At 34.9% G+C, this 25,738-nt stretch overlaps 4 protein-coding genes across 4 annotated transcripts; 3 read left to right on the top strand and 1 right to left on the bottom strand.

Annotated features, from left to right (window-relative positions):
- Positions 1-5,501: 5,501 nt before the first annotated feature.
- Positions 5,502-6,810, top strand: LOC146930615 (Pathogenesis-related thaumatin superfamily protein). The gene has a single exon (XM_085702095.1). It carries the CDS (start codon positions 5,813-5,815, stop codon positions 6,572-6,574), a length of 762 nt encoding a protein of 253 aa, XP_085558221.1. The 5' UTR covers positions 5,502-5,812; the 3' UTR covers positions 6,575-6,810.
- A 2,514-nt stretch (positions 6,811-9,324) lies between these two features.
- Positions 9,325-13,091, top strand: LOC146930614 (uncharacterized). Its single transcript, XM_085707576.1, has 4 exons — positions 9,325-9,553; positions 10,139-10,327; positions 11,369-11,853; positions 11,930-13,091. Exons 1-4 carry the CDS (start codon positions 9,325-9,327, stop codon positions 12,956-12,958), a joined length of 1,932 nt encoding a protein of 643 aa, XP_085563702.1. The 3' UTR covers positions 12,959-13,091.
- A 3,718-nt stretch (positions 13,092-16,809) lies between these two features.
- Positions 16,810-17,966, bottom strand: LOC146930613 (uncharacterized). The gene is made up of 2 exons (XM_085707575.1): positions 17,443-17,966; positions 16,810-16,945 (listed from the first exon to the last, which is right to left on the bottom strand). The coding sequence occupies exons 1-2, from the start codon at positions 17,964-17,966 to the stop codon at positions 16,942-16,944; spliced, it is 528 nt and encodes a 175-aa protein (XP_085563701.1). The 3' UTR covers positions 16,810-16,941.
- Positions 17,967-23,610: 5,644 nt separating this feature from the next.
- LOC146930612 (expansin-A10-like) lies at positions 23,611-24,646 on the top strand. The gene is made up of 3 exons (XM_085702094.1): positions 23,611-23,855; positions 23,999-24,311; positions 24,408-24,646. Exons 1-3 carry the CDS (start codon positions 23,852-23,854, stop codon positions 24,415-24,417), a joined length of 327 nt encoding a protein of 108 aa, XP_085558220.1. The 5' UTR covers positions 23,611-23,851; the 3' UTR covers positions 24,418-24,646.
- The last annotated feature ends 1,092 nt before the right edge of the window (positions 24,647-25,738 follow it).

The following is a 25,738-nucleotide window of genomic DNA, read 5'->3' as shown; positions in this document are numbered from 1 at the left end:
AGTGAAGTCGCCAGCTGTTTTATCTTGGTTTTCGGGTGTCAAACATTGATTACGTTTGAACATTTTTAACCTTTGATATCTCATTTTTTCTTGGGAAGGGAAAAATAAGAAAAACCCTTGAGAATCGAGGTCCGGGAGTTGTTTTCGCTACGGGAAGGTGTTAGGCACCCATAACGACTATAGTATCCTATAGGAACCGTCTTTATTTTCTACGCGCGCTTTGTTTTTAAACGTTATTTGAAAAATGATATTTACACCTAAAGTTTGCTAAGTGAAGAATTGGAGGGAGAAGAAAGTGTTTGAATTTTGTTTTATTTGAATTGAAGGAATATTGTTTCCTTGCCTACGTACCCTTTTAAGGGATCAAATCCACCGTAGTTCTCTTCCAAAAAATGTTTTTGTTTTTGTTGGTTGATTTTAAGTTTGAAAATGAAATTTTGAAGAATGAGAGAGAGGCCTCAAGGGCATACGATTGTGAAAACATGAGGTTGAATTAGTCATTTTGCAAAAGGAAGTCCAAGTATGATTAAAATTCATTAAAGTTTTTATTTAAGAAAATAAAAGGGAAATACAATGGGATTTTGATCCCAAGGTTTATTTAGAAAATATTTGAGTGATGTTGTTCATATTTTTGGGAAAAAAGGATTTTTGTCTAAGTTTTAAAGTTCCTAAACATACATCTAAGCATTCAATCACCTAAACATACATCTAGGCATGCATAACCTAAACATACATCTGAAGTATCTATGTGATGTGTGTGCATGTGTCGGTGCTTGTGTCGGTGTACATCATTAGAGTCCATTGTCCTTATTACATCATGCCCTAGTTTACATTCTATGGTCTTGCAAGAATTTAAATCGCATAAAAGTAAAGTACAAAAATTCCTAAGTGTTATATTCTAATCTTTGCATGAATTTTAAAGTGCAAGAAATAAAGTGAAGGAGGAGATGAAGTATGGAATGCTCATGATGTATGAAACATTGAAATAAAAGGGTTAGTAGGACAAGATGTAAAATGAAATGAAGGCAAACAAGAGAGTATAGTAAAGTAACTAGAATTTAACAAGGAAATAGCCAAAAATTTAGCCAAAAGAAAGCATGGTGAGATAGTGCTTAAAGCTACTAGAATTCTAAGGCAAAACTAAGGCCTATAATCGTCACATCAATGGCAATATTCCAAAGGTTTTAAATCAATCATGATGTGAGAAATCAAGGGAAATTAGCATGCAATACAATCATAGTATTTTCAAGCCTATTTGTATTTTATTTAACACAAGAAACCCACATATTTCACAAGGTGAGGGATCCATAACAAAACAGCAAGCACATACTAAAAAGAGACAAACTCACTCCAAGAACGACATACTCAAAGCCACACTTATGTACCAAAATTCAAGGACAAAATCACGTCACAATTTTCACAAAAGTCTTAACAAAAAGTGGCAACAATGACAAAAACGAACACACATTATTTTTGAGGTAGGGTTTAACCTGTAATTACATTCCAAGGAACAAGTATCAAGTGCTAAAAATTGATCACATCAACATTCACAAAACACTTAGAAATTTTTATTAAGATTCGAGTAAAAATGAATACAAAGTATTAATCAAGAATCAAGATAATTTTTATATATTGTGATCAAGATTTAGCATGCAAGATACCCTAAAATTCATCAAAAGACACAAGAAAATTATTGGAAATTTTGTGGAATTTTCAAGAGGCTTTGAACATGAGCAGAGGTGTAAAAATCAGTTTGCAGCATACAAATAGCAAGAAAATTCCCAAAAAAACGAAATCAGCATCACACAAGGGCCCAAGCCCAAACCTAAGGGAAGGACTGGGTTATGGAGCAAAAAAAAAACGGGTCAACTAAGCTGGACCGGTTCAGGAACGGGTTGGTTCAACCGAACCGGTCCAACAAGAGTTAAACAAATCAGCCGTAACACTACTCTTCCCTTCCTTGTTCAATGTTGTTTACAAGCTTCTTCCTAAAAATGATCAAACCAAACTCTCTCTCCCTCTCAAACATGAACTCGGATTCACAAGGACCATGAAAATAGTGCAGATTCAACAAAGATGAATCATGGAAGGAATTAATACCCCTTTATGTACTCGGATTCACGTAATAACAATGAAAATAGCACAGATCGGAAGAAGAGAAGAAGAAAGCGTGTTACCTCAATCTGATGCAGCTATTTGGCGATTTCGCTTTGAAATAGAGGAAAATTCCACAGATTCGTGCTTCTGGAGAAAGCAAGATACGTTGCTGTTCCGATTTGGTATAGGTTCAGTGCTAATTCCGTTTCTTGTTGACCTTGAGCTCGATTCTGGATTCCTTGTTTTGGGAATCAGCTTAGTTCGAATTCGACTTGTGGTTCGTGTTCTTGCTGCTGTTGGAAATTCAATTTCGAATCTGCTTCTTTTCACACTTCCAATCCTCTTCTTTTGCAATTTCGATTTGTACTATTGATGCTGGATTCGGTTTGAATGACGATGATGAGTGCGTTTCAGACCTGAATCCGTGAGCGTTGTTTGTTCGTTTTCGGATTAATTTGTGAATTGGGGACGAATTTGTGGAGGTTTGAGGTTGTTATGGTGGTTTTGGAGGTAGTTATGGTGGTTGTGGAGGTTGAAGGTGGTGGTTGAAGGTGGTTATGGTGGAGGTGTGGTGGTTATGGAGGTTGTTGAAGCTTTTGGCTATGGTGGAAGTTAGTTAGAGGAGAGAGAAAGTTATTAGAAGAGAGGGAAAATTGAGAAAAAAAAGTTATGAATTTTTTGTGATTTTTTTTTGTGGAGTTTTTTGTAAAAAAAATGATTAGTTGAATGAGAAATTGGGAGGTGAGTTGGATTTATAGGTGCCATGCAATAATTCTTGACCAATGGGAGAGTGCCACATGGACTAAGTAGTAACAAACTTTGACCAACTTTGACCTTGACCATAACAAACTCAAAAAGGGTTGAAATGCAAATAACAAAAGCTTTAAGGACTAAAATGCAATTATTAGAAATTTTAAGACTAAAACGAAAATTAAAAATAAAATTGAATTAAAATTGGTAAATGGAAAATAACGTAAAGTGAAACGATTAAAAATAACAAAATGGATTAAACGCCCCAAAATTTTTATGTGAAATGACCAAAATGCCCCTAGGGACTAAAATGACTTAAAAATGACTCAGATGCAATTTTTTTTAAAATGATTTTTAACAGAGAATTAAAGCAAGAATTTATACAAACAAATTAAAAGACTCAGAGACAATTTTTTGGAAATTAAATAGAGTCTTGACATATGAAAAGATTAAAATGCCCCTAGGGGCTAAACTGACTCAAAATGACTTTAAATGCAATTCTTAAAATGGATTTTGACATGGAATTGAAATAAGGACTTATTCAAACCAGTGGAAAAGACTCAAACAATTTTTCAAAGATTGAAAGAAATTTTAACATAGGAAATGACTAAAATGCCCTTTTCCCATGAATTTTGCAAATAATATTGAAATAAAATGCAGAGAAATATGCAATTGATCAGAGACGAATTCAAATGACTTGAAATGCAAGAAAAGGAGAATTGGGCTAGTATTTTTAGGTCCAAAATTAGGGTATAACATATATATATATATATATATATATATATATATATAAATATACATGTTGATATATTATTATTATTATTATATCATTTTTTATAGAATAAAGGGTTAAACCTCGAAATAGTCCATGCATTTTGGACGAGGTCGGAAAATAGCCCCTATAAAAAAAAACACAAATATCTCTCTCTCTCTAGCAATAATGGTCAAACATTTTGATAAAGAAATTGTGTTTGAAACCTTTGATATTAAATTCCTAAGCAATACTGGTTAACAAAGAAAAAGTTTTTATTAAATCTAAACACACAATTCAAACCCTATTTTTTTTTTGTGTTTTCTAACCCCCTTCACTTTTCCCAAATAAGAGCTCGTTCTCTAATTTCCCCTCATTTATGGACGTAAAAGATTTTACACATGAGACCCGCCTTAATCAATCTTTCCTTCCAAAGTCAGCGGAATGGTATGACACAAAGTTTTAGATACTTTTCCTTTTTTTTTTAAGAAGCTAATTTAACCAACCTAAATTGGTACTGGAGAGAATCGAACCTGAGACGGAGGAGCACACTCCAAGATTCCAAGTCAAAACCATTAGGCCAACCTACGTGGGTTTACTTTTCCTTCTCTTGCTTTGTGTCGTTGCACAATCTAATAAAACAAGGGTCTTGCTAACTTGTGTCCTAAAAGAACAAGATAAGAAACTAATTGTAGAAATTTAACATTGAAAATTGTGCATTCAAAACCTGAAAAGATTAAAAACTTATCTTTACAGTACATATTTATTGTTTAATTCTATTTTAAGATCTTTAACTTGTGCCTTAAGGGCACAAGTTAGTATTTCCCTTAAAACAAACAATGCTTTAGGATCATGTTAATTCTTTTTTTTTTTGTGGTGTATGTTAGCTAGTACGTCATCCGGTAATTATTATAAACAAAAATTTATATTTTAGATTCATTCAATGAATGATATATGTGGTATATAATAAAGATCACAAACATCATTAATTAAATGAATGTAAAATGTAAATATTTGATTATAATAGTGACTGAATGATGTACTCTATTGGTACATTTTTTTTTGACAAATACTCTATTGGTACATATTAAAGCTTTTAAAGTGAAAAAATTACATTAAAAAAAAAATTCACAATTTTTTAGACAAATTTAGTTAATGTTTTGGCTAAACTGCATTTTTCGCTCCTTAAATTTTAAAATGTTGCGATTTTGGTCCCCTATTAAAAAATGGTAATTTTGGCCCCTTTCGTCCCAAAATTGTTGAGAAGACATCACGTGTCCCAAAACAGAGGTCATAATCGCAACTTTTTGAGAAGATTAGGGATCAAAAAAATCATATTTCCCTTATGTTAAAGGTCAAAAGAACATATTTTTCTAAAGGGAAATGTTAACTTGTGCCCTCAAGGCACAAGTTAATGATTCAAAATAGAAATATTCTATTGTAATTAATGCATTTGACTTTAACTTTTTTACTTTTCAATAATTGAATGCACAAAATTTAAGAAAATGTTTCCATTTTTGGATTGTTTAACATGTGCCCTAAGGGCACAAGTTAACATGACCATTTTCTAAATATGGAGGGTCATTTTATCATTTTTTTAATAGGGACTAAAATCATAACATTTTAAAACTTAAAGGACAAAAAATACAGTTTAACCTAATATTTTTTTAAAAAAATGCTAACAAATGTCTGGGTCGCATTTGTTAAAGATTTTAAACAATATGTTTCTAAGAATAATTTATGTAAACAGTACATTAAAAATTAAAATATTTGATTTTTTAAAAAAACACATGAACTTCTATCCTCTCTATATTGATGGTTGAAGAGAATTAGTGGTGTACCGCCTAACGTTGGAGACCGAATCATTTTCTTACCGACGAGTCTTGTCCATTGTTTCAGACTTTCAGACAACCTTTTCAGAATTCGATCAAAAAGACAAAAGAACACGGAAAATAGTACTAGTACTACACTAATCTACTACCTCCTCCTATGTCTATTTTACCCTTTACAAATTCAAAATTATCAACACATCACAACATTTTCAAAAACACAGAAAGGGCATTCCAGTCATATCAAAATCCCACAGACAAAAGTAAAACTAGCCGTTCATCATTCATCATCACACACCGTTCATTCTCTTCTTCATCTTTCTGCCTATAAATAAACAAAACCTAAACAACACATTCTTCAAGTTTCAAGTTTATTCAAGCAACAATGGCTTCTTCTTTTTCTTCTTCCTTCACCAACTCACTTCTCATTTCAACCTTCATCTTTCTCACCATATTCTCACCCTCTCAAGCCCTAATATTCACTTTTGTAAACAACTGCCCCTACACCGTCTGGCCAGCTATCATCCCCAACGGCGGCTTCCCCGTCCTCTCTACCGGCGGTTTCGAACTCCGTCACTTCACCCACCTCTCCATTCCCGTCCCAGACACCCACTGGGCCGGCCGTGCATGGGCCAGAACCGGCTGCTCCACCACCAACAACAAATTCTCCTGCCTCACCGGCGACTGTGGCAACCGTCTCAATTGCAACGGAGCAGGTGGTTCACCACCTGCAACCCTAGTACAGTTCGACGTACACCACGGTAACAAAGACTTCTCATCTTACAGTGTTAGTCTGGTCGATGGTTTCAACACTCCTTTGACTGTTACACCGCATGAGGGTAAAGGTGAGTGTCCAGTGGTAGGTTGCAAAGCTGATCTTGTTGCTTCATGTCCTCCTGTTTTGCAGCACCGTGTTCCAATGGGTCATGGTCCTGTTGTGGCTTGTAAGAGTGGTTGTGAAGCTTTTCACAGTGATGAACATTGTTGTAGGAACCATTTTAACAACCCACAAACTTGTAAACCTACTGTGTACTCAAAGTTCTTTAAGGATGCTTGTCCTGCTACGTTTACGTTTGCACATGATTCTCCTTCTTTGATTCATCAGTGTTCTTCACCGGGTGAACTTAAGGTTATCTTTTGCCATTGAAAGTTGAAAGTGATGAGGAAAATAAATCATGTTTGAGTTGGGTTATTGTTAAGTGACCTTGTTAATGGTGTACTAGTTGAAATAAAAATGTGGATTGAGGGTAGAATGGTAATTAGGAAAAGGAAATCTATGTTTTTCGTTTTTGTTTTATGTTGTGTTTGGAAATCATGGTTGTATTGTGTGATTTGTTAGTGAAAAAAGAAGAAAAAATGTCGTTTTAATTTGTTGTTTGTTAAGACTTGCTTGAGCTTGGTTATTCAGTTTAATAGATCTGCATTTTTATACTTCTGTGCATTTGTAAGTTTTGAACTCCTTGCTACAAAAAAAAAGGTGTTTTAATATGGAACTGGTAATGTAAATTAACAAATTGAACTCTAAAAAAATTAAAATTGAACTCAATACAGTTATTTCTTTAACAAATAATAATAAATTAAAAATTGTGAATCAAGGTCTATTTTTAATCTAAAACAAGTAAAATCATTTCATCAAATCAAACATAATTTCATCGTTCTATAAGCACCGTGTTAACGATATTCAATTCAACCTTCACTAATTTTATAAGTAATAGTAGCAAGTTATCCCAGCAAAAAAAGAAAAAGGTAATAGAAAATTATGAAATTTTTATATATTTTTTAACTAAGATTATGTACTTGTACCATAGCTCCAATGTTGGTAATTATGGTTGCTAATGTTCAACTCCTGCTTGAGTCAAAAAATATTTCAACTCCTGCTTGCAAAAATAGTGCATTTAACCTATTTAAACTTCAAAAAATAATTTTTATTTTTTAAATTCCATTATTCAAAAAAAATACTCCCTCCGTTTCAAAATGAGTGTCATTTTAGGTGTTTACACACATATTAAGAAATGCAATGATTAAAAGAAAGAGAATGGTTATTTTAACAAATTATCCTTATTAACTATTGGTTAGTTTTAAAAATAATACTTTGGAAGTAGTGTGCAGAGTATTAATTGGAGGGTACAATTGAAAAGAAAAAGTTATTATTGCATTGGAAACTGAAAGTGACATTCATTTTGAAACAAATTTTTTTGGCTAAAGCGACATCCATTTTGAAACGGAGGGAGTATATTTTTAAATTCTTAAGTGTCATTAGAGCAGTCCCCTTTTTTCAAAGGAACGGTGAGATTGTTTTGAACTCATCGCACTCGGCTCTTGTTAACACTGCTATCGATGGTGATAAGGACCAATCCACCTCTTTGGCTCCAATTTCGAAAATTCGAATCTTTTCTTACTAGTACTAGTAGTACAACCTATTAATTATTATGAGTGCAGTGCTGCGTTTGTCACGTGGTTTCCACTTTTTCTCTATTACTTTTGGCAAATCCAAGTAAGTTACATTAACAAGGAAATCTTTATTTACATTATATCGATTGTATCTTTTTGGAAATTGTCATCATCGTTTTTGTTTTGCATGCCCTACCACTATTTGAAAATAATTACTCCCTCCGTTCCGGAATAACTGACACATTTTCTAAAAAAAGTGTCCCAAAATAACTGACCCATTTCAATTTTCAATACAACTTTCATCATTCCCAATACAATATAACACTAAATAATACTACTTTTATCATTCTCAATACAATATATTACACTTTCCCCTTTATTTATACACTTTTCTTAATCTGTGTGAAAAACCAAAGTATGTCAATTATACCGGGACGGAGGTGTTTACGTTGGATTTTCGTAAACAACCGCTGGTTTACAAATGGTAACTTGCAAGATCAACCAGTAAATCTTAGGACATATTGTGTTTGTTCTTGTTGTTAGAAATTCTGTGTCTCTGGTGTCGAAAATATAAGAAATATGATAAAAACAATCGAATTCAATCCACTTGAACTCAATCGAACTTAATAAAGTAAAGTGCAAGAACACTTAAAGAAAAAAAAGGTAAATTGTATTGATTAAACAAAAGTTGGTACACAGATTCATACATTGCAACTTGTGACTCGTTTCTCGCTTCCATACGGATACTTTGAGTGTAAGTTTGTATGATGGAATTGTGACCCGTTTTTCCTATGAAAAACTACTATTTATACTAAGTCTAGAAATAACTACACTTCTTTGAAATTCAAACTACAACTGCCACAAGTCGACAGTTTTGCTTATTTGAAAACAAACTTAAAATACAAACTGACTTAAAGAATAACTGTTGATAACCACCTTCGAAAACTGCTCTGTCGAAGTCTTCTACCATCTTCGAACCTAAATTTGCTTTCAATACAACACTCTGTTCGAATCTTCTTTAAATCTAGGTCAACTATACTTTGACCACATTTATTACAGCTAGTAAAATATATTGGCTAACAAATTGCCCCCCAGAAACGCCATTTTCGATTTCACCGAAGAAGAAAAAGACGTTTTTGAAAAAATAACTAACATTCTCCATCGAAATGAATGATGTCAGTATTTAATTCAAAACTAATTCAAATTTCCTTTAAATACTGACCCCACAATCTTAGTTAGTGGGCCACGTTCTCTAATATTGGAAAAGACGCCATTTTTAATGGTAAAACTGTCAAAATAAGATCTTGACATGTGTCATGATCAAAGGTCCATATAGAAACAAACTCACCTTTACTCTTCTCACTTTTCACCATTTCATTTTCACTTTCACTGTTCCTCTTCTCCGCCAACATTCTCTCAAAGAAAAAGCTTCGAATTTTCTGCAACTCCTATCTTTAAACACGAAATCTTCACTATTCATCAACTTCTCACAAAAACATTGAAACAATGACAAACGCAGCAGGAACTTCTCATGTGAATCGCGAAGAACCCATTGATTTCACTGAAGAAATCGCCAATGCTGCTCCTGCTTTTGTGAACGAACCAGAGATTAATGAAGCTGAAAAAGCTATCTGGAAAACCCAGGTAATCATCCCTTGTACTGATACTCCACATGCATTCTTAGGCCCCATTTCTCTAGAACCTGAAACTCCAGAAATTAACTCTCTTTTTCCATGTATTGAAACTCAACCTCCGTTAATTTTCACAAAAGGTCCTTTTGACCTAAGTTTTGTAAAATCCAAAATTAGGACTGAACCAAAACCTTCTCCAGAATACATTGCTTGGTTAGACAAAGTTCAAAAACAAAAGGGACAATTCTGGAAGGAGAAAGGGATTTTTGATCTCATCCAAATATCTCGATATGGTCCAAAATACCATAATGAATTGATATTTGCTGCTTTACATTTTTGGAACCCATCGAACAACAGCCTTCACTTGAAATGTGGAATGCTCACTCCTACCCTTTTAGATGTGGCCGACCTTACTAGCTTAAAACCAACTGGATACACCTTTAATCCAGATGTTACCACCTCTCAATACTCAGTAAATTTCGATAGCCCTGCCTATGGTTTGTTTATAGCTAACAACCATGATACCAAATGTGCTGAAGTATCTGCAGATGAACATGTAGCTTTCTTGACCTACTGGTTATCTATGCATGTTTTTTGCTCAAGGTCAGTACAAGTCCCTAAGAAATTCATGTGTCTAGCTAATCAGTTACATGAAGGAACAGATATCTGTTTAAGCAAACTGATTCTAGGTTCTTTGTATGAAACCCTTAACCATACAACTAATAATCTTAGAGATTATCCCCGAACTGGTGGGAATTTAGTTGTATCAGGACCCATATGGTTGTTCCAACTATGGCTTTTAGCCATTTTTGGATCAAAACTTGCTTCGATCCTACCTTCCTCTTACACATCAGCATACTCAGAAAGGACCACTGAAGGTATAGGCTTAGCTATGTTTCACCCTGATGGGAACAAATCTTCGCAACAACTTTTTGAGAATGCTTACAAAACCTTGCTTGATTGTCCCATTTTCACCCCTATAATGGCACCATTTACCACTAGGAAATATGGACCTAACTGGTTCAAAGAGGATTTTCCCACTACTTCGAAAACAGCCAACAAAACAGAAATCAATGCTATATGGGAAGCTTATTTGACCCCTACCTATCTATCTAGCAGACTTACACCTGGTAGCCCTTATGGAGTATATGGTTACCAACCTAACCATGTAGCTAGACAGTTTGGTATGGTTCAATCGAAACCTAGCTCTTTGTTCAAAAGTATAAGTGAATGGAAAATTCCTCTGATCGAACCTGTGTGGAAATCCATAATTCAAGCCAAGAGAACAACTGTGTTCGAGCCTACATATTTCTCAACATCATTTGCATGCTCTGAAACATTCTTTCGATGGTGGCGAAATTATTACATACGCCAATCCAATCGAGGGAATCCTGATGAATTGCTGCCTCAACTGACCAGTACTTTTCACACTTTGCAGAACAAAGACAAGAAGACTAGAGGTACGCACATTAAAGAAATTCAGCAATTTCAAAGATATTATCAAACAGCATATAACCCTTTACATCCAAGGAGGACAGTATATTATGCTGCTCAGACCTTGAGAGACAAAATTCGAGAAAAAATTCCAGAAACAATTTTTCCCCCTGGAACACCCAATAAATATCTTTATGTTTTAGAAAAGAAAATGAGACTAGCAAAATTTCCATCTTGTAATCTTGCTTTGGCCTTTAGGCCACCATACCCAAAATGGTTACTTTATAATTTCAAAATCCCACAGAATAATTTAGTAACCTATGCTAAATGCAATTTATATCAATATAGTGGTGAACTTGGCTATGAATTATCCCAAGTTCGAATCGAAACTCCCAGTATCATGGGTATGATTTTTTCCTTTACTAAAATATATTAATACTATTTTTAGAAAAAATAGTACTTATCTGTATAATCACATATTTCAGCTTTGCCTTTAACTCCAGGAGAAACAAAGCTCGATGATGCCAGCACCCAGAACACCTCAAAAAGCAAGTCTGACAAGAAGAAAAAGAAAGTTTCCCAAACTAAAGAAGTTGAATCGAAGAAATCTGAGGCTGCATCGAAGGAACCTCCTAAATCAAAGGAACCCAAAGTGAAAACAACTTCATCGAAAAGACCTTCTAGATCGAAGAACAAGAAAGAACAAGCAACTGTCGATCTCTCTGATGATGATGACGAGGTGGAGATAACTAAAGAACAGATCGAAGCTTCCAAAGTAACACTTCCCAAAGTCAATACTGAAGGAAGAAGGAAAAGAAAACAAGAACAAATATCACTTGTCCAAGAAAAGGAAGTCGAAGTGGAAGCTTCTGAAGGTTCTCCCACCATCTCACCATCTAAACCATTCAAACGTCTTCGAAAGAATTCTCACTCTAGTGCTCATTCACATGTTGGTGATAATGGTTCGAAGGTATTTTATCAAAACCATATTTTATACGAAATATTTCTAAGTGTCTTGTTTTAAGCATTTATCTTATTCTTTTTAGGGTATCGAACAAGAACAAGCTAATCCATCACAACATGGGCAAGACCTTCCTTCTTCGAAGACCACTTCACCAATTGCTGAAGACAAAGAAGATGAGCATGATGATGCTAGCAGTCCAGAAGGTCTTAAAGTGAATCTTTCTCAACAACAACAAACAGAAACACCCACTGATGACTTGGTAAATGATGAATCACTCAACAATGATCAATCTTATTTTGCACCCACCCTTGGAGATAATGTATCAAACTTTGCTACTGAAGATACAAAAATCACTACTCGACAAGATGCTCCTGGTGATGCAGAGATGATTGCTCAACAAGATACTCCTATGATCGATCTGGAAGAAATCGATCGATTGGCCAAAGATGATCCTTTCAACGCTTTTGCCTTGATAGCTAAGAGTAATACTCTTTTCTCAACTAGCACTGGCCAAACTTCTGATTCATCCAAGGGAAATCCCTCTGAGACTTCAAAGAACAACCTGCTAGCAGAATTTCAAAAGAAGATCATCGAAGCCAACTTGCTAGAGTTGATTGAAAAGGATGCTGGAGCTCTTGCTGAAATCAGGAGTTTATTTGAAAAGCTTGGTGCTCTCCCAACTGGTTGGAAATTTCGAAACCTGTTTAACTATCTTGAACCAATGTTGGAGAGTGCTAATCAAAACTTCCAGAAGAGGAAAACTGATCAAGCTCAAATGGAAGAGAAGAAAGCGTATCATGATCAAATTGTGATCGAACTGTCATCCTTCCAAGAGAAATTTAAAACTCTTCAGCAAGAAAGAAACAATGCGAAGCAGCAAGTGGTTGACATCGATGCCAAGATTAAAGAGCTGGAAGCTCAGAAAGCTGAAATTTTGGCTAAGGATGAAGCCAGAAATCAAGAAGCCAATGAAGCTGTTAACAAATTCAAGCTCTCCAAGGAAGTAGAGTCTACCATTGCTCAACTTGCAAGTGACAACCATGCTCTCGATACTCAACTGGTTGAATACAAGAGCCAAATCGAGAAACTCATCTCATCATTTGAGATTTAGTTCTGTTTCTATTTTATTCTCTAAGACTTTTATTTTATTTCAGCCTTATCGAATATCTTGGTCTGTAATGTCTTTATAACAATTTATGGACCATTTTCTGTTTCGAATGACAATTTCTTTTCAATCATCGAAATTCCTTTCTTATTTTCTTATATCGAATTCAAATTTTATTTAAATCCAAATAAGATTGGAACAATTTCCAAGACATTTTAATGATGAGGAAACAAAAAAGTAACTTTTTGTTTAACCCAACAAGTTAAACTTGTCTAGGAAGTTGAAAAGAAATAAAACAAATAAATAACCTTTTAACACAGATTAATCCTTTTAAAAGAAAACCTTTAAAACTTCCCTCAGATTACAAAGTTAAGTAACCATTGGCCATCAGAATAACTGTTCCCACGTGTCATCATCTTCAAAGCAAGAAGAACCGTCTGATTGAACCACTTCTTTCAACTTCCCTCCCCTATAAATATGATTTTCCTTTTATAAAAATCACTCTTTTCTTTGTTTCGTCTTCGTCTGAAAAAATCCTTCTTACTCAAAGCCTTCTTTCCCAAATCATCATGACCACCATTGATAATCTGAGTGATGATCTTTTAGTCAAGATTGCTGCAAAGATTGCTGCTCAAAGCAGGAAAGATCTTTTCGCCTTTCGCCATACCAGTAGCAGGCATTGGCGTGTCAGTGAGGATTCTGAAGTTTCTAGGGCTTTTGGACATGATGTCCTCTACTTCCTCTACGACCCCAATGAATGGTACAACAATGCTATGGTGGCTCATTCTAAGTTTGCTTTTAAACTTAGACTCTGGAATCATGGCAACGCCATGTTCTGTATTCTTCGAAGCACTCAACACATGTTGGATGCTAATCCAAACATTGAAGAAATGAAACGCCTCCTCACTACTGCTATCAACGCCACTGGCTCTCTGAGTGCAAGGTACTACCATCTTCTCATCAATGCACTCTCCATGCCTATGCCAGAAAACATCCTCGAAGACTTCGAAGATCTTGCATGGACACATCGATTGGCAGAATTTCGAAGCGACATTTTGGGAGGGACTTCAACTTATCGATTTCGCTGTCCTTGGTGGAATAGGCCCATGCCTATTTGGCTTACTAGGCGTCGTTTTTGCAACAACTACCACAACTGTGCAGGAGATGGGAGAATTGGAGGCTGGTATGCACTTCTACCTGGGCCAGATCATGAATACTACTTGGTCAATGCTTGCTTCAGGTGTCGTCTCGATACAGAAATTCGCTGGTTTCTCGATCGTTTTGGGATTGTAACTGAATGGTGAAAACCATCTTTAAATGCTTTTTAGTCTTTAAGTATTTTATGTTTTCTTTTGTAATGGTTTTTCCATTTTAAGCATTTCGATGTAACCTGCCCATCAGTTGGCATTTTTAAATTAATGCCAAGTTTTTATTTCGAATCAAATTACTCTTGTGTAATTTTAATTTCTTGTAACATCGGTTTATATTTTTTCAAATATTTACCGTTTATGCGTAGAATTCTCTGATCTTCTTGTAGTTCTTCGATCTCATACGCATTATTCGAAAAAACTCTTAGAATTTTCCATGGTCCTTCCCAACTAGGAGACCATTTTCCTAAACATCGATCCTTTTTATCCATAGGCAAGATAACTTTCCAAACTAAGTCCCCTTGCAGGAATAATTTCGATTTAACTCTTTTGTTATAGGCTTTTGCTATTCTTTCTTTTTGCTTTGTAAGCACTTCTAAAGCCATTAATCTTTCTTCATCAATATCTACTAATTCATCCAACATCATATCCAAATATTGATTTGTTGGAATTTCGATTTGTCTTTGAATTCGAGTAGATTGAAGTAAGATTTCTGTTGGCAATACAGCATCATGGCCAAATGTTAATCGAAAAGGAGTAGTATTTATAGATTCTTTAGGAGAAGTTCGAACTGCCCATAAAGCTTCATAAAGAAACTCATGCCATTCTTTGGGTTTTTTCTTTTGGCTAGCTTTTCTTTTGATTATAGTAATCAAATTCTTATTTGCTGCTTCTACCTGACCATTTGCCTGAGCATAATATGGTGTTGAAGTCAACAATTTATATCCTATTTCTTCAGCAAATTTTACCATCTTTCGACCAGTAAATACAGATCCTTGATCTGTAGTAATAGTTTCTGGTATGCCAAATCTATAAATAATAAATTTTTGAATGAAGTTTATAACTTCATCTTGAGTAACATCTTTTAGTGGAACAGCTTCTATCCATTTAGTGAAATAATCTATTCCAACCAAAATATATTTGTAGCCTTTGGATGACTTAGGTTTGATTTCCCCAATTACATCTAAAGCCCATCCTCTGAATGGCCAAGGTTTCACTATTGAATGTAATTCACTAGCTGGTACTTTTTGAATTCCAGCATGTTCTTGACATTCTTTACAACCTTTAGCAAAATTTATGCAATCTTTTAACATGGTTGGCCAATAAACACCTTGTCGAAACAAAAGCCATTTTATTTTATGGCCTGCTTGATGTGTACCACAAGCACCACTATGAGTATTCGATACAGCCAAATATGCTTCTGCTTCACTAAGGCATTTAAGTAAAACTCCTTCTGGAGTCTTTTTAAATAATTCATTGCCTATTATCACATAACTCACGGCTCTATATTTGACTTTTCTACAAGTTGTGCCATCTGGATTTTCCAAAAAATTGACTATGGGTTTTCGCCAATCATTATCATCCAAATTGTTAATGACCAAAATTTCAGAAAATTTTGCACTCTGAAGGTATCCTTGAGATGCTTCCATGCCCCCAAGTTTTGGTCTTAACAATTTGTTAGGCACAATGTCTATCGAATTACGCTTTGTTTTAATTTCAATAACCTCTTGCTCTTGTTCCTTCGAAAGTTTGTATCCAGAAGCTAATTGAGCTAAATCATTAGCTTCTTGATTTTCTGCTCTAGGAACATGTTGAACTTCAATTTGAACAAAATGTTTAAGTAATGCATTAACTATAGTGTAATACATTATCAAAGTTTCTTTGAGGCATTTATATTCTTTTGTTATTTGCTTTATTACTAATTCAGAATCACCTCTAATAATTAAACATTTTGCCCCCAGTTCGAGCAAAATCTCTAAACCATTTATTAAGGCTTCATATTCTGCCTCATTATTCGAACAATATTGGCTAATTCGAAATTTATATTTGGTTACTTCATTTGTTGGTGAAACAATAACTATACCTATTCCAGAACCATTTTTATGACTAGACCCGTCGAAATACAATGTCCATGGAAATGTTTCGATGCCCCCAGTCACAGGTTCTTCAATGGAATGATCAGCAATAAAATCAGCCACTATTTGGCCTTTCACAGTTTTCAAAGATTGATAAGTTAAAGAATATTCTGTGAGTGCCAAAGCCCATTTACCAACTCTACTATGCAGAATAGGTTTAGATAACATGTGCTTAATAATATCGAAATGGGAATAAACATAAACATCAAAAGGTCTTATATAATGCTTAAGTTTCACACATGAGAAATACAAACAAAGACATAATTTTTCACTAGGATGATATCTTGTTTCAACATCACTTAAAACTCTACTAAGATAATAAATGGCTCTTTCTACACCATTTTCATCCTCTTGTGCTAACATACTCCCTATAGTTCTTTCAGATGATGCTATATATAACTTCATCTTTTTGTCTTTCAACAAAGGCGAAAGAATAGGAGGATTAGATAAATATGACTTTATGTCTTCAAATGCCTTTTGGTGTTCAGGCTCCCATCTAAAAATTTCCTCTTTCTTTAATCGAAGTAATGACGAGAATGCTTGTGCTCTGCCACTTAGATTAGATATAAATCTTCTGAGGAAATTTATTTTGCCTAATAAAGACTGCAACTCTTTTTTGGTAGAGGGTGCTTTAGCCTCCATTATAGCTTTAGTCTTATTTTGATTGATTTCGATGCCCTTTTTATGGACAACAAATCCTAAAAAATCACCTGCACAAACACCAAACGCACATTTTAATGGATTCATTTTTAATCCATATTGTCTCATCCTTTCGAATGATAAACGTAAATGTTCTAAGTGTTTGTTTTCAGAAGATGATTTCACAACAATATCATCAATGTAAATTTGCATAAAATCTTCAATTAAATCATGAAACATTGAATTCATTGCTCTTTGATATGTAGCACCAGCATTTTTAAGACCAAATGGCATTACTATCCACTCATAACATCCTAATGCCCCTGGGCATCGAAATGCTGTTTTAGAAACATCTTCTTCAGCAATAAATATTTGATTATAACCTGAATAACCATCAAGCATACTCAAATATTCGAAACCTGCTGCAGAATCTACTAACATTTCTGCTACTGGCATAGGGTATTCATCTTTAGGAGTGGCGAGATTTAAATCTCTAAAATCAATACAAACTCTTATACTTTCATTTTTCTTTTTAACAGGAACTACATTAGCTAACCAATCAACATACCTTGCAGGTCTGATGAAGCCACATTTGAGGAGTCTTTCGATCTCTTCTTTTATTTTTGGTAGAATCTCTGGTGCAAACCTTCTTGGAATTTGCTTCACTGGTTTCTTATCTGTCCTGATTGGCAATTGCAACTCTACAACCTTTCTACTCAAACCAGGCATTTCATGATAATCCCAAGCAAAGCAATCCTTGTAATTTTTCAAAAGCGCCACAATTCGATCTCTGAAGCTCTTAGGAATCTTTGAACTTATGTATGTTGGTCTTTTTACAGAACCATCTCCTATATCCACTTCTTCAAGAGGATCTTGGGCCTTCATTTTTATTGTAGATTCCATTGGATCTTCTTCAAAACCCAAAGGTTCATCATCGTAAATACAGTCTAATTTTTGATCATCAACGAGGTCATCAGAATTATTTTCTACTGAAGCATCGAAGACCTCTTCTTCTTTGGCTGTTTCAGCCAAATCGAAGTTTTTCTCGGCTACATAAGCCGTAATCTTTTCCCATATGCTGGGCTCAACCATTGATCAATTATTGATATCCCACCCAGTTGGTGAGATTCCATTTGCTGAATATCCTTGGTCATCAGTAACCCTCTTGTACGAAGTACTTCTTGTCTTCAGCAAATCTGTTTCCTTTACAGGTATCTTCTCATGGCAATCTTCATTGTTCACCACTACGAAGTCATCGTCGAATGCAGTTTTCCAACGAAAACCCCATTCTGGTGCAAGTTTTACAAAGAATTTTTCTTCTTTAGTCATAGAACTTGATGCATCATTTTCCATGAATGGTGCAATATATTGAAGCTGTTTGTCAAAGTTCTTTTTGTTGATATCTTGATTATCAACTTCAGCTTTGAAATAATAACTCTGATCAGCCTCAATATTCTCTACCAAACCATCTTTCCTCCAAATCACAATCCTTTGATGCATTGTAGAAGGAACTGCACCTACAGCATGGATCCATTCCCTCCCTAATAATGCATTGAAATTGGCTTTAGAAGGAACTACCAAAAATACAGTTGCTCTGGTTATGCTTCCTACTACCAATTCTAGTTCGATAGCACCAAGAGATTGTCCAGTAGATCCCTCATAATTAGTGAGCACTACATTATGTGGTTTCAAATCACATTCATAAATACCAAGTTTCCTTAGAAAAGATTGTGGTAGGAGATTAACAGTAGCACCACCATCTACTAACACTTTGTTAATTCCAACACCATTTAATTTAGCTTGAATAAACAAAGGCTTTAAATGAAGCTTCATGCTATCATCAGGTTTTTCGAACACTGCATGTTGATCTTCGATGCAGCCATTGTTCATAACATAATAACACAGAGGCCTATGACGAGCCATTTCCTCAGTGAAATCACATTCATCATCATGATTGGCCTTCGAAGATACATCATATGCATATTCAATTGGTAGTACAGAAACCACACATATAATGTCAAGACTTGGTTCAGAATCTGAAAAAGTAGAAGTTAGAATATCATCATCCCCTTTGGGGATGTTTAAAGCAGAAGATAATGGAGGGAAAATTCTTTCAGTAGCTGGTTTTTTAACCATTTCGAAAACTATTGGTTGTTTTCCCTTACTTTTGTCATCATTAGTGACATCTTTCAAAACTCCTTCCTTTTTCTGGCGTTGAAAACGGCGCCATTGAGTTCTAGTCATAGGATTCTTACCTTTATAGTTATTTTTGTAAGCATACTTGTTAGGATTAGAACTCTCTGGTTGGTCTGGAACTTTGACAGCTCTTTTTACCCATTTTGTTGGTGGTGCTGGAGGCGCAGAATGACCAGTTTTCTTGCCCCCAGAGAAAACCCAAGTATCAATAGGAGACTTCGATGAAGGAACGAACGTCTTCTTATGGTTCTTCACTTGATACTTCTCTGAAGTTTTCATCTTGTAAGGAACACCTCTTTTGTTAAAGCCAAATTTAGAACGGTTCTCGAACCACCCTCCTTTACGTTTTGTTTGAGGTTGATATCCTTCAACTGATTTTGCAGCTTCTTTATCGAACACTGCACTGCATCGAGGACAAAGCATAGCATTGGTGTTAGATATTTTACATCGATTTAAAAAATCAACCAAATCTTCTTCAGCCTTTGGATATGCTTTCTCCATTTCCTTGGCCAATTGATCTTCAGTAACCACTGGCTCTTCAATTTGATGGTCCTCAGTAACCATTTCTGCATCAATATTCTCTGAAATTTCCACCATATTGATAGAAATACCAGCAAACATGGATTCTGCCACATTGGCAGAAACATCAGCAAACATGGACTCTGCCTTTTTCATAGGATCTCCATCCACTTGCTGTTTTGATTTCTCTCCAAATTTCAGCCTCCCTTCATCAAGAGCTTTTTGTACAGAATCCCTGAAACGAGTACATCGAGATAGGTTATGACCTAAAAAACCATGGAATTTACAAAATCCTCTTTTCTTCCTTTGTTCCAAAGGAGGCAACTTCATATTAGGTGGCACTAATATTATGCCATCATTAACTAAAAGATCAAAAATTTCTTCACTTTTAGTAATATCAAACGTATAAGTTTTAGAAGGATATTTGTCACTCTTGGGATCTTCAGGATTTTTTCCATTGGATGGCCTCAACATTTTACAAGCATATGGAGGTCCATCTTTTAATTCTGCTAGGTTTATATCATTGTCTTCAACGATATCTAAACCCCAATCGAATTCGGGTTCACTATCTCCTGTTTCTATATAGGCAATTTTTTCCTTTTTAGGAAATTTGTTATGAGTTCTAGTTTTTTCAGCTTTAAGTCTTTCAACTTGTCGAACTCTGTCTGCCAATTGGGCCATGTCTCTTAAGTACTGGGTATCTAATTTCTTTCGAACAGAATAATCGAGGCCACCAGCAGCCATTTCGACCAATTCATATTCTGGAACAGAAGTAAAACATCTAGCCTTAAGGAGACGAAACCTATTGAGATAATCATCGATTGACTCATGACTTTTACGTCGAACACTGGCCAATTCTTTCAAACTAATCTTAGATTGACCCATGTAAAATTGTTCATGAAAGGCTTTTTCTAATTGGTTCCAACTATAAATTGAATGAGGAGGTAAAGTTGTAAACCAAGTAAAAGCATTTTTTGTCAAAGAACTTGGGAAATATTTCATTCTCAAATTTTCATTTTCTGCAATATTTCCTGCTTCCATGAGAAACCTAGCAATGTGTTCGACAGTAGATTCATTAGTTTCTCCAGCAAATTTGGTAAACTTTGGAATTTTCCAATTTCTAGGCAATTCAGCGTCTAAAACATACTCAGACAAAGGAGACACAAAATTTGGTCTATGTAAACCCATATTAAAACCATTTTGGGCTAACAAAGCCTCGACAATACCCGCTATATTATTCTGACCATCGAAATTGTTTCGACGGGCTTGTAAAACCACTTGATCGGCATCTTGGTTTCTATTAACCAAAATGGGTTGTCTTTCAGGTTCTGCCTGAACTTGTGGTTGTACTACTTGTGGTTGGACAATATTTTCATGATTTCGAACCACTGGTTCATCAGCAATTATTTCAATTGCCCTCAAATTTCGATTTTGAGGCAATTGGGTATTTTGGATTGGTGGAGCGCCAAAGAAATTAGCAATTCTTTCCATTTGATCAGACAACCTTTGATAACTAGTGCTGGTGTCTCGAATTAAAGGATTTATGACAGTACCAATTTGTTGGGTCATCATATTAACCATATCATGATTAGTTTCTTCCATAGTTTGCCTAATGGCAGCCATAGAAGCATTGGTTAAATTTTGTTGGGGACTTCTATATGTGGTAGATACCCCAGGACCAAAAAGTTGTGGTAATGAAACATTTAAATTTTCTGAAAACATATTACCACTAGTTTGTAAGCCTTGCATCAATGATGATGGCATACCATATGGCATTGATCTATGATCCCAAACTCCTTGAATAGAAGTATTATTTGGATAATCATGGGAAGTTTGGGTAACCATCGAAGGCATGGCTTGAGAAATTACTGTGGCCATCGAAGGCATGGCCTGAGACGATGTTTGAGTGGCTGTATTACTAGTTGGAACAGCCTGTGATGTTCTAACATTCCCTGGGGATGGAACATCATCTTCAACCGTCACTTGATCCACATCTTCATTTGAAGATGTTGGATTTGTTTTCTTTTGGTTGTTAGCGCGTGTCATATTAAAAAGCAATTTCTTGTTTCTTAATTGCATACACAACAAAACAAACCAGAATTAAAAGAAACTCTAACAAAAACTATAAACAAAAAGCACAAACAGTCCCACTGGGCGTGCCAATTTGTTTACGTTGGATTTTCGTAAACAACCGCTGGTTTACAAATGGTAACTTGCAAGATCAACCAGTAAATCTTAGGACATATTGTGTTTGTTCTTGTTGTTAGAAATTCTGTGTCTCTGGTGTCGAAAATATAAGAAATATGATAAAAACAATCGAATTCAATCCACTTGAACTCAATCGAACTTAATAAAGTAAAGTGCAAGAACACTTAAAGAAAAAAAAGGTAAATTGTATTGATTAAACAAAAGTTGGTACACAGATTCATACATTGCAACTTGTGACTCGTTTCTCGCTTCCATACGGATACTTTGAGTGTAAGTTTGTATGATGGAATTGTGACCCGTTTTTCCTATGAAAAACTACTATTTATACTAAGTCTAGAAATAACTACACTTCTTTGAAATTCAAACTACAACTGCCACAAGTCGACAGTTTTGCTTATTTGAAAACAAACTTAAAATACAAACTGACTTAAAGAATAACTGTTGATAACCACCTTCGAAAACTGCTCTGTCGAAGTCTTCTACCATCTTCGAACCTAAATTTGCTTTCAATACAACACTCTGTTCGAATCTTCTTTAAATCTAGGTCAACTATACTTTGACCACATTTATTACAGCTAGTAAAATATATTGGCTAACAGGAGGTAGTAATGATGATGGAATCCATTTAATAATAGGATCAATCATTTTTTTTTGTCTATCTCTTTCATAACGGTAATTTTCATTTACAAGGATCTCAACTCACTCTATGTAGTGTTTGTTTACTACTTTCTCCGTCTCATAATATTTGACACAGTTGACCTTATTATGTATGTCAATGCATAACTTTGAGCTTAAATATCTTAAATAATATATTAGAAAAAATTATGAAAATTTGATATTTTGAAAATAATCATCGAGACGAATCTAACAACATCTTATATGATATTATTTATCTTTGTATATTAATAGAAAAATACGGTCAAAGTAAGTTATGTCAAAATTGCACATTTTCAAATGGGTCATCTATTGCGGGACGGAGGGAGTAGTTGAATGAGGAAAAACAATATCGATTGGTTGACACTTGACAGCAAACCAAGATGACGAGGCAACTCCGTATTCAGTATAAATTAAGATATCTCCAATATTTAATCTCCATTTTTCCCTCCATTGCTGCAAAACATGAGTAATTTTGAAGAGTTTTAAAATGTACCGTATTGAAACAAGCTAATCATCAACTTCGTCCTTGAATTTTTAAGGATTGGTTAAAATCATCTCTCAATTATGCAAAATATCAAATTAGTCCCTGAATTTGACATATGTCAATCAATTTAGTCCCTCCGTCCAATTTAGGTGTTAACGGTGCTGATGTAGCCGTTAACCTCTCACATGGGTCTCCATGTCAGATGCCACATAAGCAGGGACTAATTTGGTTGATAGTGACCAAAATTTCCAAGGACTAAATTGATTGAATTGCATAAAATGCTTTGCTCTTTCTTCCCCAACTATATAAAATTTTGGCTTAATTGCACTTTTGGCCCCCTATCTTTCCAAAAGTTGCGGTTACGGCCCCCTAACTAATTTAAATACAAAACAGCCCCCTATGTTTTGGTTTTTTGGCAGTTTTGGCCCCCTACTCCATATTTGACCTGGCCTTTGCTGACGTGGCACCCACAACCCTTAAGTGAGGTGCCACGTGTATTTTTTTTATTTTTTATTTTTAAATTCATGCAGGCATTTTTTAATTAAATAAATTTTAAAAAATATTAAAAATCAGAAAGAAAAAAAATTAAAAATCCAGAATTTTTTAAAAAACTCATCTTTTCTTCACCCATTCATCTTCCTCATTCATCATCAATTTTCTCTCTGTAAAATCTCATGATTCTCACGCCGCTATTGCCATCTCCTTCTTCGATTCCAGGTTCGGACACTTCATCCTCAATCCATTCATTTTCATGCCAATTTTTCAATTCCACTTTTTCCAATTAATTTTATCAATTATTAAAAAAGGAAAAAGAAATTTAGGTCACGTGACTTTCTCCTCTGTTTATGCCTATGGTGGAGGATGGACAAACGCTCATGCTACCTTCTATGGAGGAAGGGATGCTTAAGGAACAATGGGTATGCACCATTTTTCAATAAAAACCACTACTTGAATTAAAGTTTTGATTTTTATGCTTCTTTGTAAAATAAATATATCAGATCTTGAAGCAGAAAACAAGTAACCCATTTCACTAATTTTGTTGTTTGTGTTTGTTGTGTAGGTGGGGCTTGTGGATATGGTAACCTTTACAGTCAAGGGTATGGAACAAACACTGCTGCTTTGAGTACAACACTTTTCAACAATGGTTTAAGCTGTTGCTCTTGCTATGAAATTAGATGTGCTAATGACCATAGATGGTGCCTTCCTAGTTCCATTGTGGTCACTGCCACAAATTTCTGTCCACCAAACAATGCTTTACCAAACAATGATGCTGGTTGGTGTAACCATCCTCTCCAACATTTTGATCTTGCTCAACCTGTTTTCCTTCGTATTGCTCAATACAAGGCTGGAGTTGTTCCTGTAGATTTTAGAAGGTAGGTTGCTTTTACCAAGCATCTACATTTTTTATATAAATTTTCAATTTTTTTTTTTGTATTTGGTATAAACTAATTTGTGTTGGTTTTGTGTAGATCTGAGTAATTGAAGGATAGGAGGGATCATTAATGAAAGGTTGAATCTGGAAGGTTTGTGAGATATGCATATAGAGGAATTGAAGGGATGTGAAGTTGGTGTTGTATCATACGTATTCAAGTATTTGTGTTGTGGTGTTATAATTTTGTGTGAATTTGTTTGATGAATTTATGAAAATGATGATTTCAGCTTTTTGAGAAGAAAAAAATCTGGTTTTTTTTTTTTTTTTATGATGAATGTATGAAGAATGAGGAAGATGAATGTAGAAGAAGATGATGAGGTCAGCAAAGACAAAATCTGGGTTTTTTAAATTTATTTAATTAAAAAATGCCTGCATGAATTTAAAAAAATAAAAAATAAAAAAATACACGTGGCACCTCACTTAAGGGTTGTGGGTGCCACGTCAGCAAAGACAGGTCAAATATGGAGTAGGGGGCCAAAACTGCCATAAAACCAAAACATAGGGGGCTGTTTTGTATTTAAATTAGTTAGGGGGCTGTAACCGCAACTTTTGGAAAGATAGGGGGCCAAAAGTGCAATTAAGCCTAAAATTTTCAACGGGTATTTCTTCCCCAAATATATAAAATTTGAACCTTAATTTTATAATCTGTAATCTACACTCCAAAATACCCAAAATTTCTTCCAATAATTAGTGGTAATGTTCTTCCCCAATTCAAAAAACTTCAAACCATAATTATTTGACTAACTATAAAATTGATCCTTGCATTATATTACAAACCCATCTAATAAGTCCTTGAATTATTTAATCAGATATCAATTTGATCCTTGAAGCATATATGTGCAGAACAAAAAAGTCAGAAGACACAACTTGATCTTGAAATATTACATATGCAAAAGTCTTAAGTCTGAAATATTACATACACGAAAGCAACCCAACTATGGGGCATTAACAAGTCATAAGTCTTAAATATTACATAGGCAAGTTACTCATGGTAACCAAAAACAAATTACAAACGAAATAAAATACACTCTAAGAACAAAGGTTGAGGATAGACTCTTCCTTGATGCTTCTAGTGTTTGTCTTCCTCTTAAACAGTCAAGTTTTGAATGAGAATTTGTGAATGAGAACTCTTGTATTCATATGAAAGTTTTCAGCTAGGTTTGGTTTGGAAAAAAATATTGGACTTTTCCTCAAACCTGCAGAGAAAATACAACAAAATGTTGTATTTGCCCGGAACTGCACGTGCCTCACACGTGGAGGCATGCGCCTTGCGCGTGGCAGCGAAATAGATTTCTCTGTTGCACGCACCTTGCACGTGGCTTCAACCTGTCAGGAAACATGGAATCCATGGAAGGAATGAGAGAAAAG

This window comes from Medicago sativa, chromosome 4, assembly GCF_051527215.1.
Source record: "Medicago sativa cultivar Bolivia chromosome 4, Bolivia_mono, whole genome shotgun sequence".
In the NCBI taxonomy this organism is placed as follows: Eukaryota; Viridiplantae; Streptophyta; class Magnoliopsida; order Fabales; family Fabaceae; genus Medicago; species Medicago sativa.
Note: the sequence above shows the minus strand (reverse complement) of the source record. Positions and strands in the feature narration are given on the sequence as shown.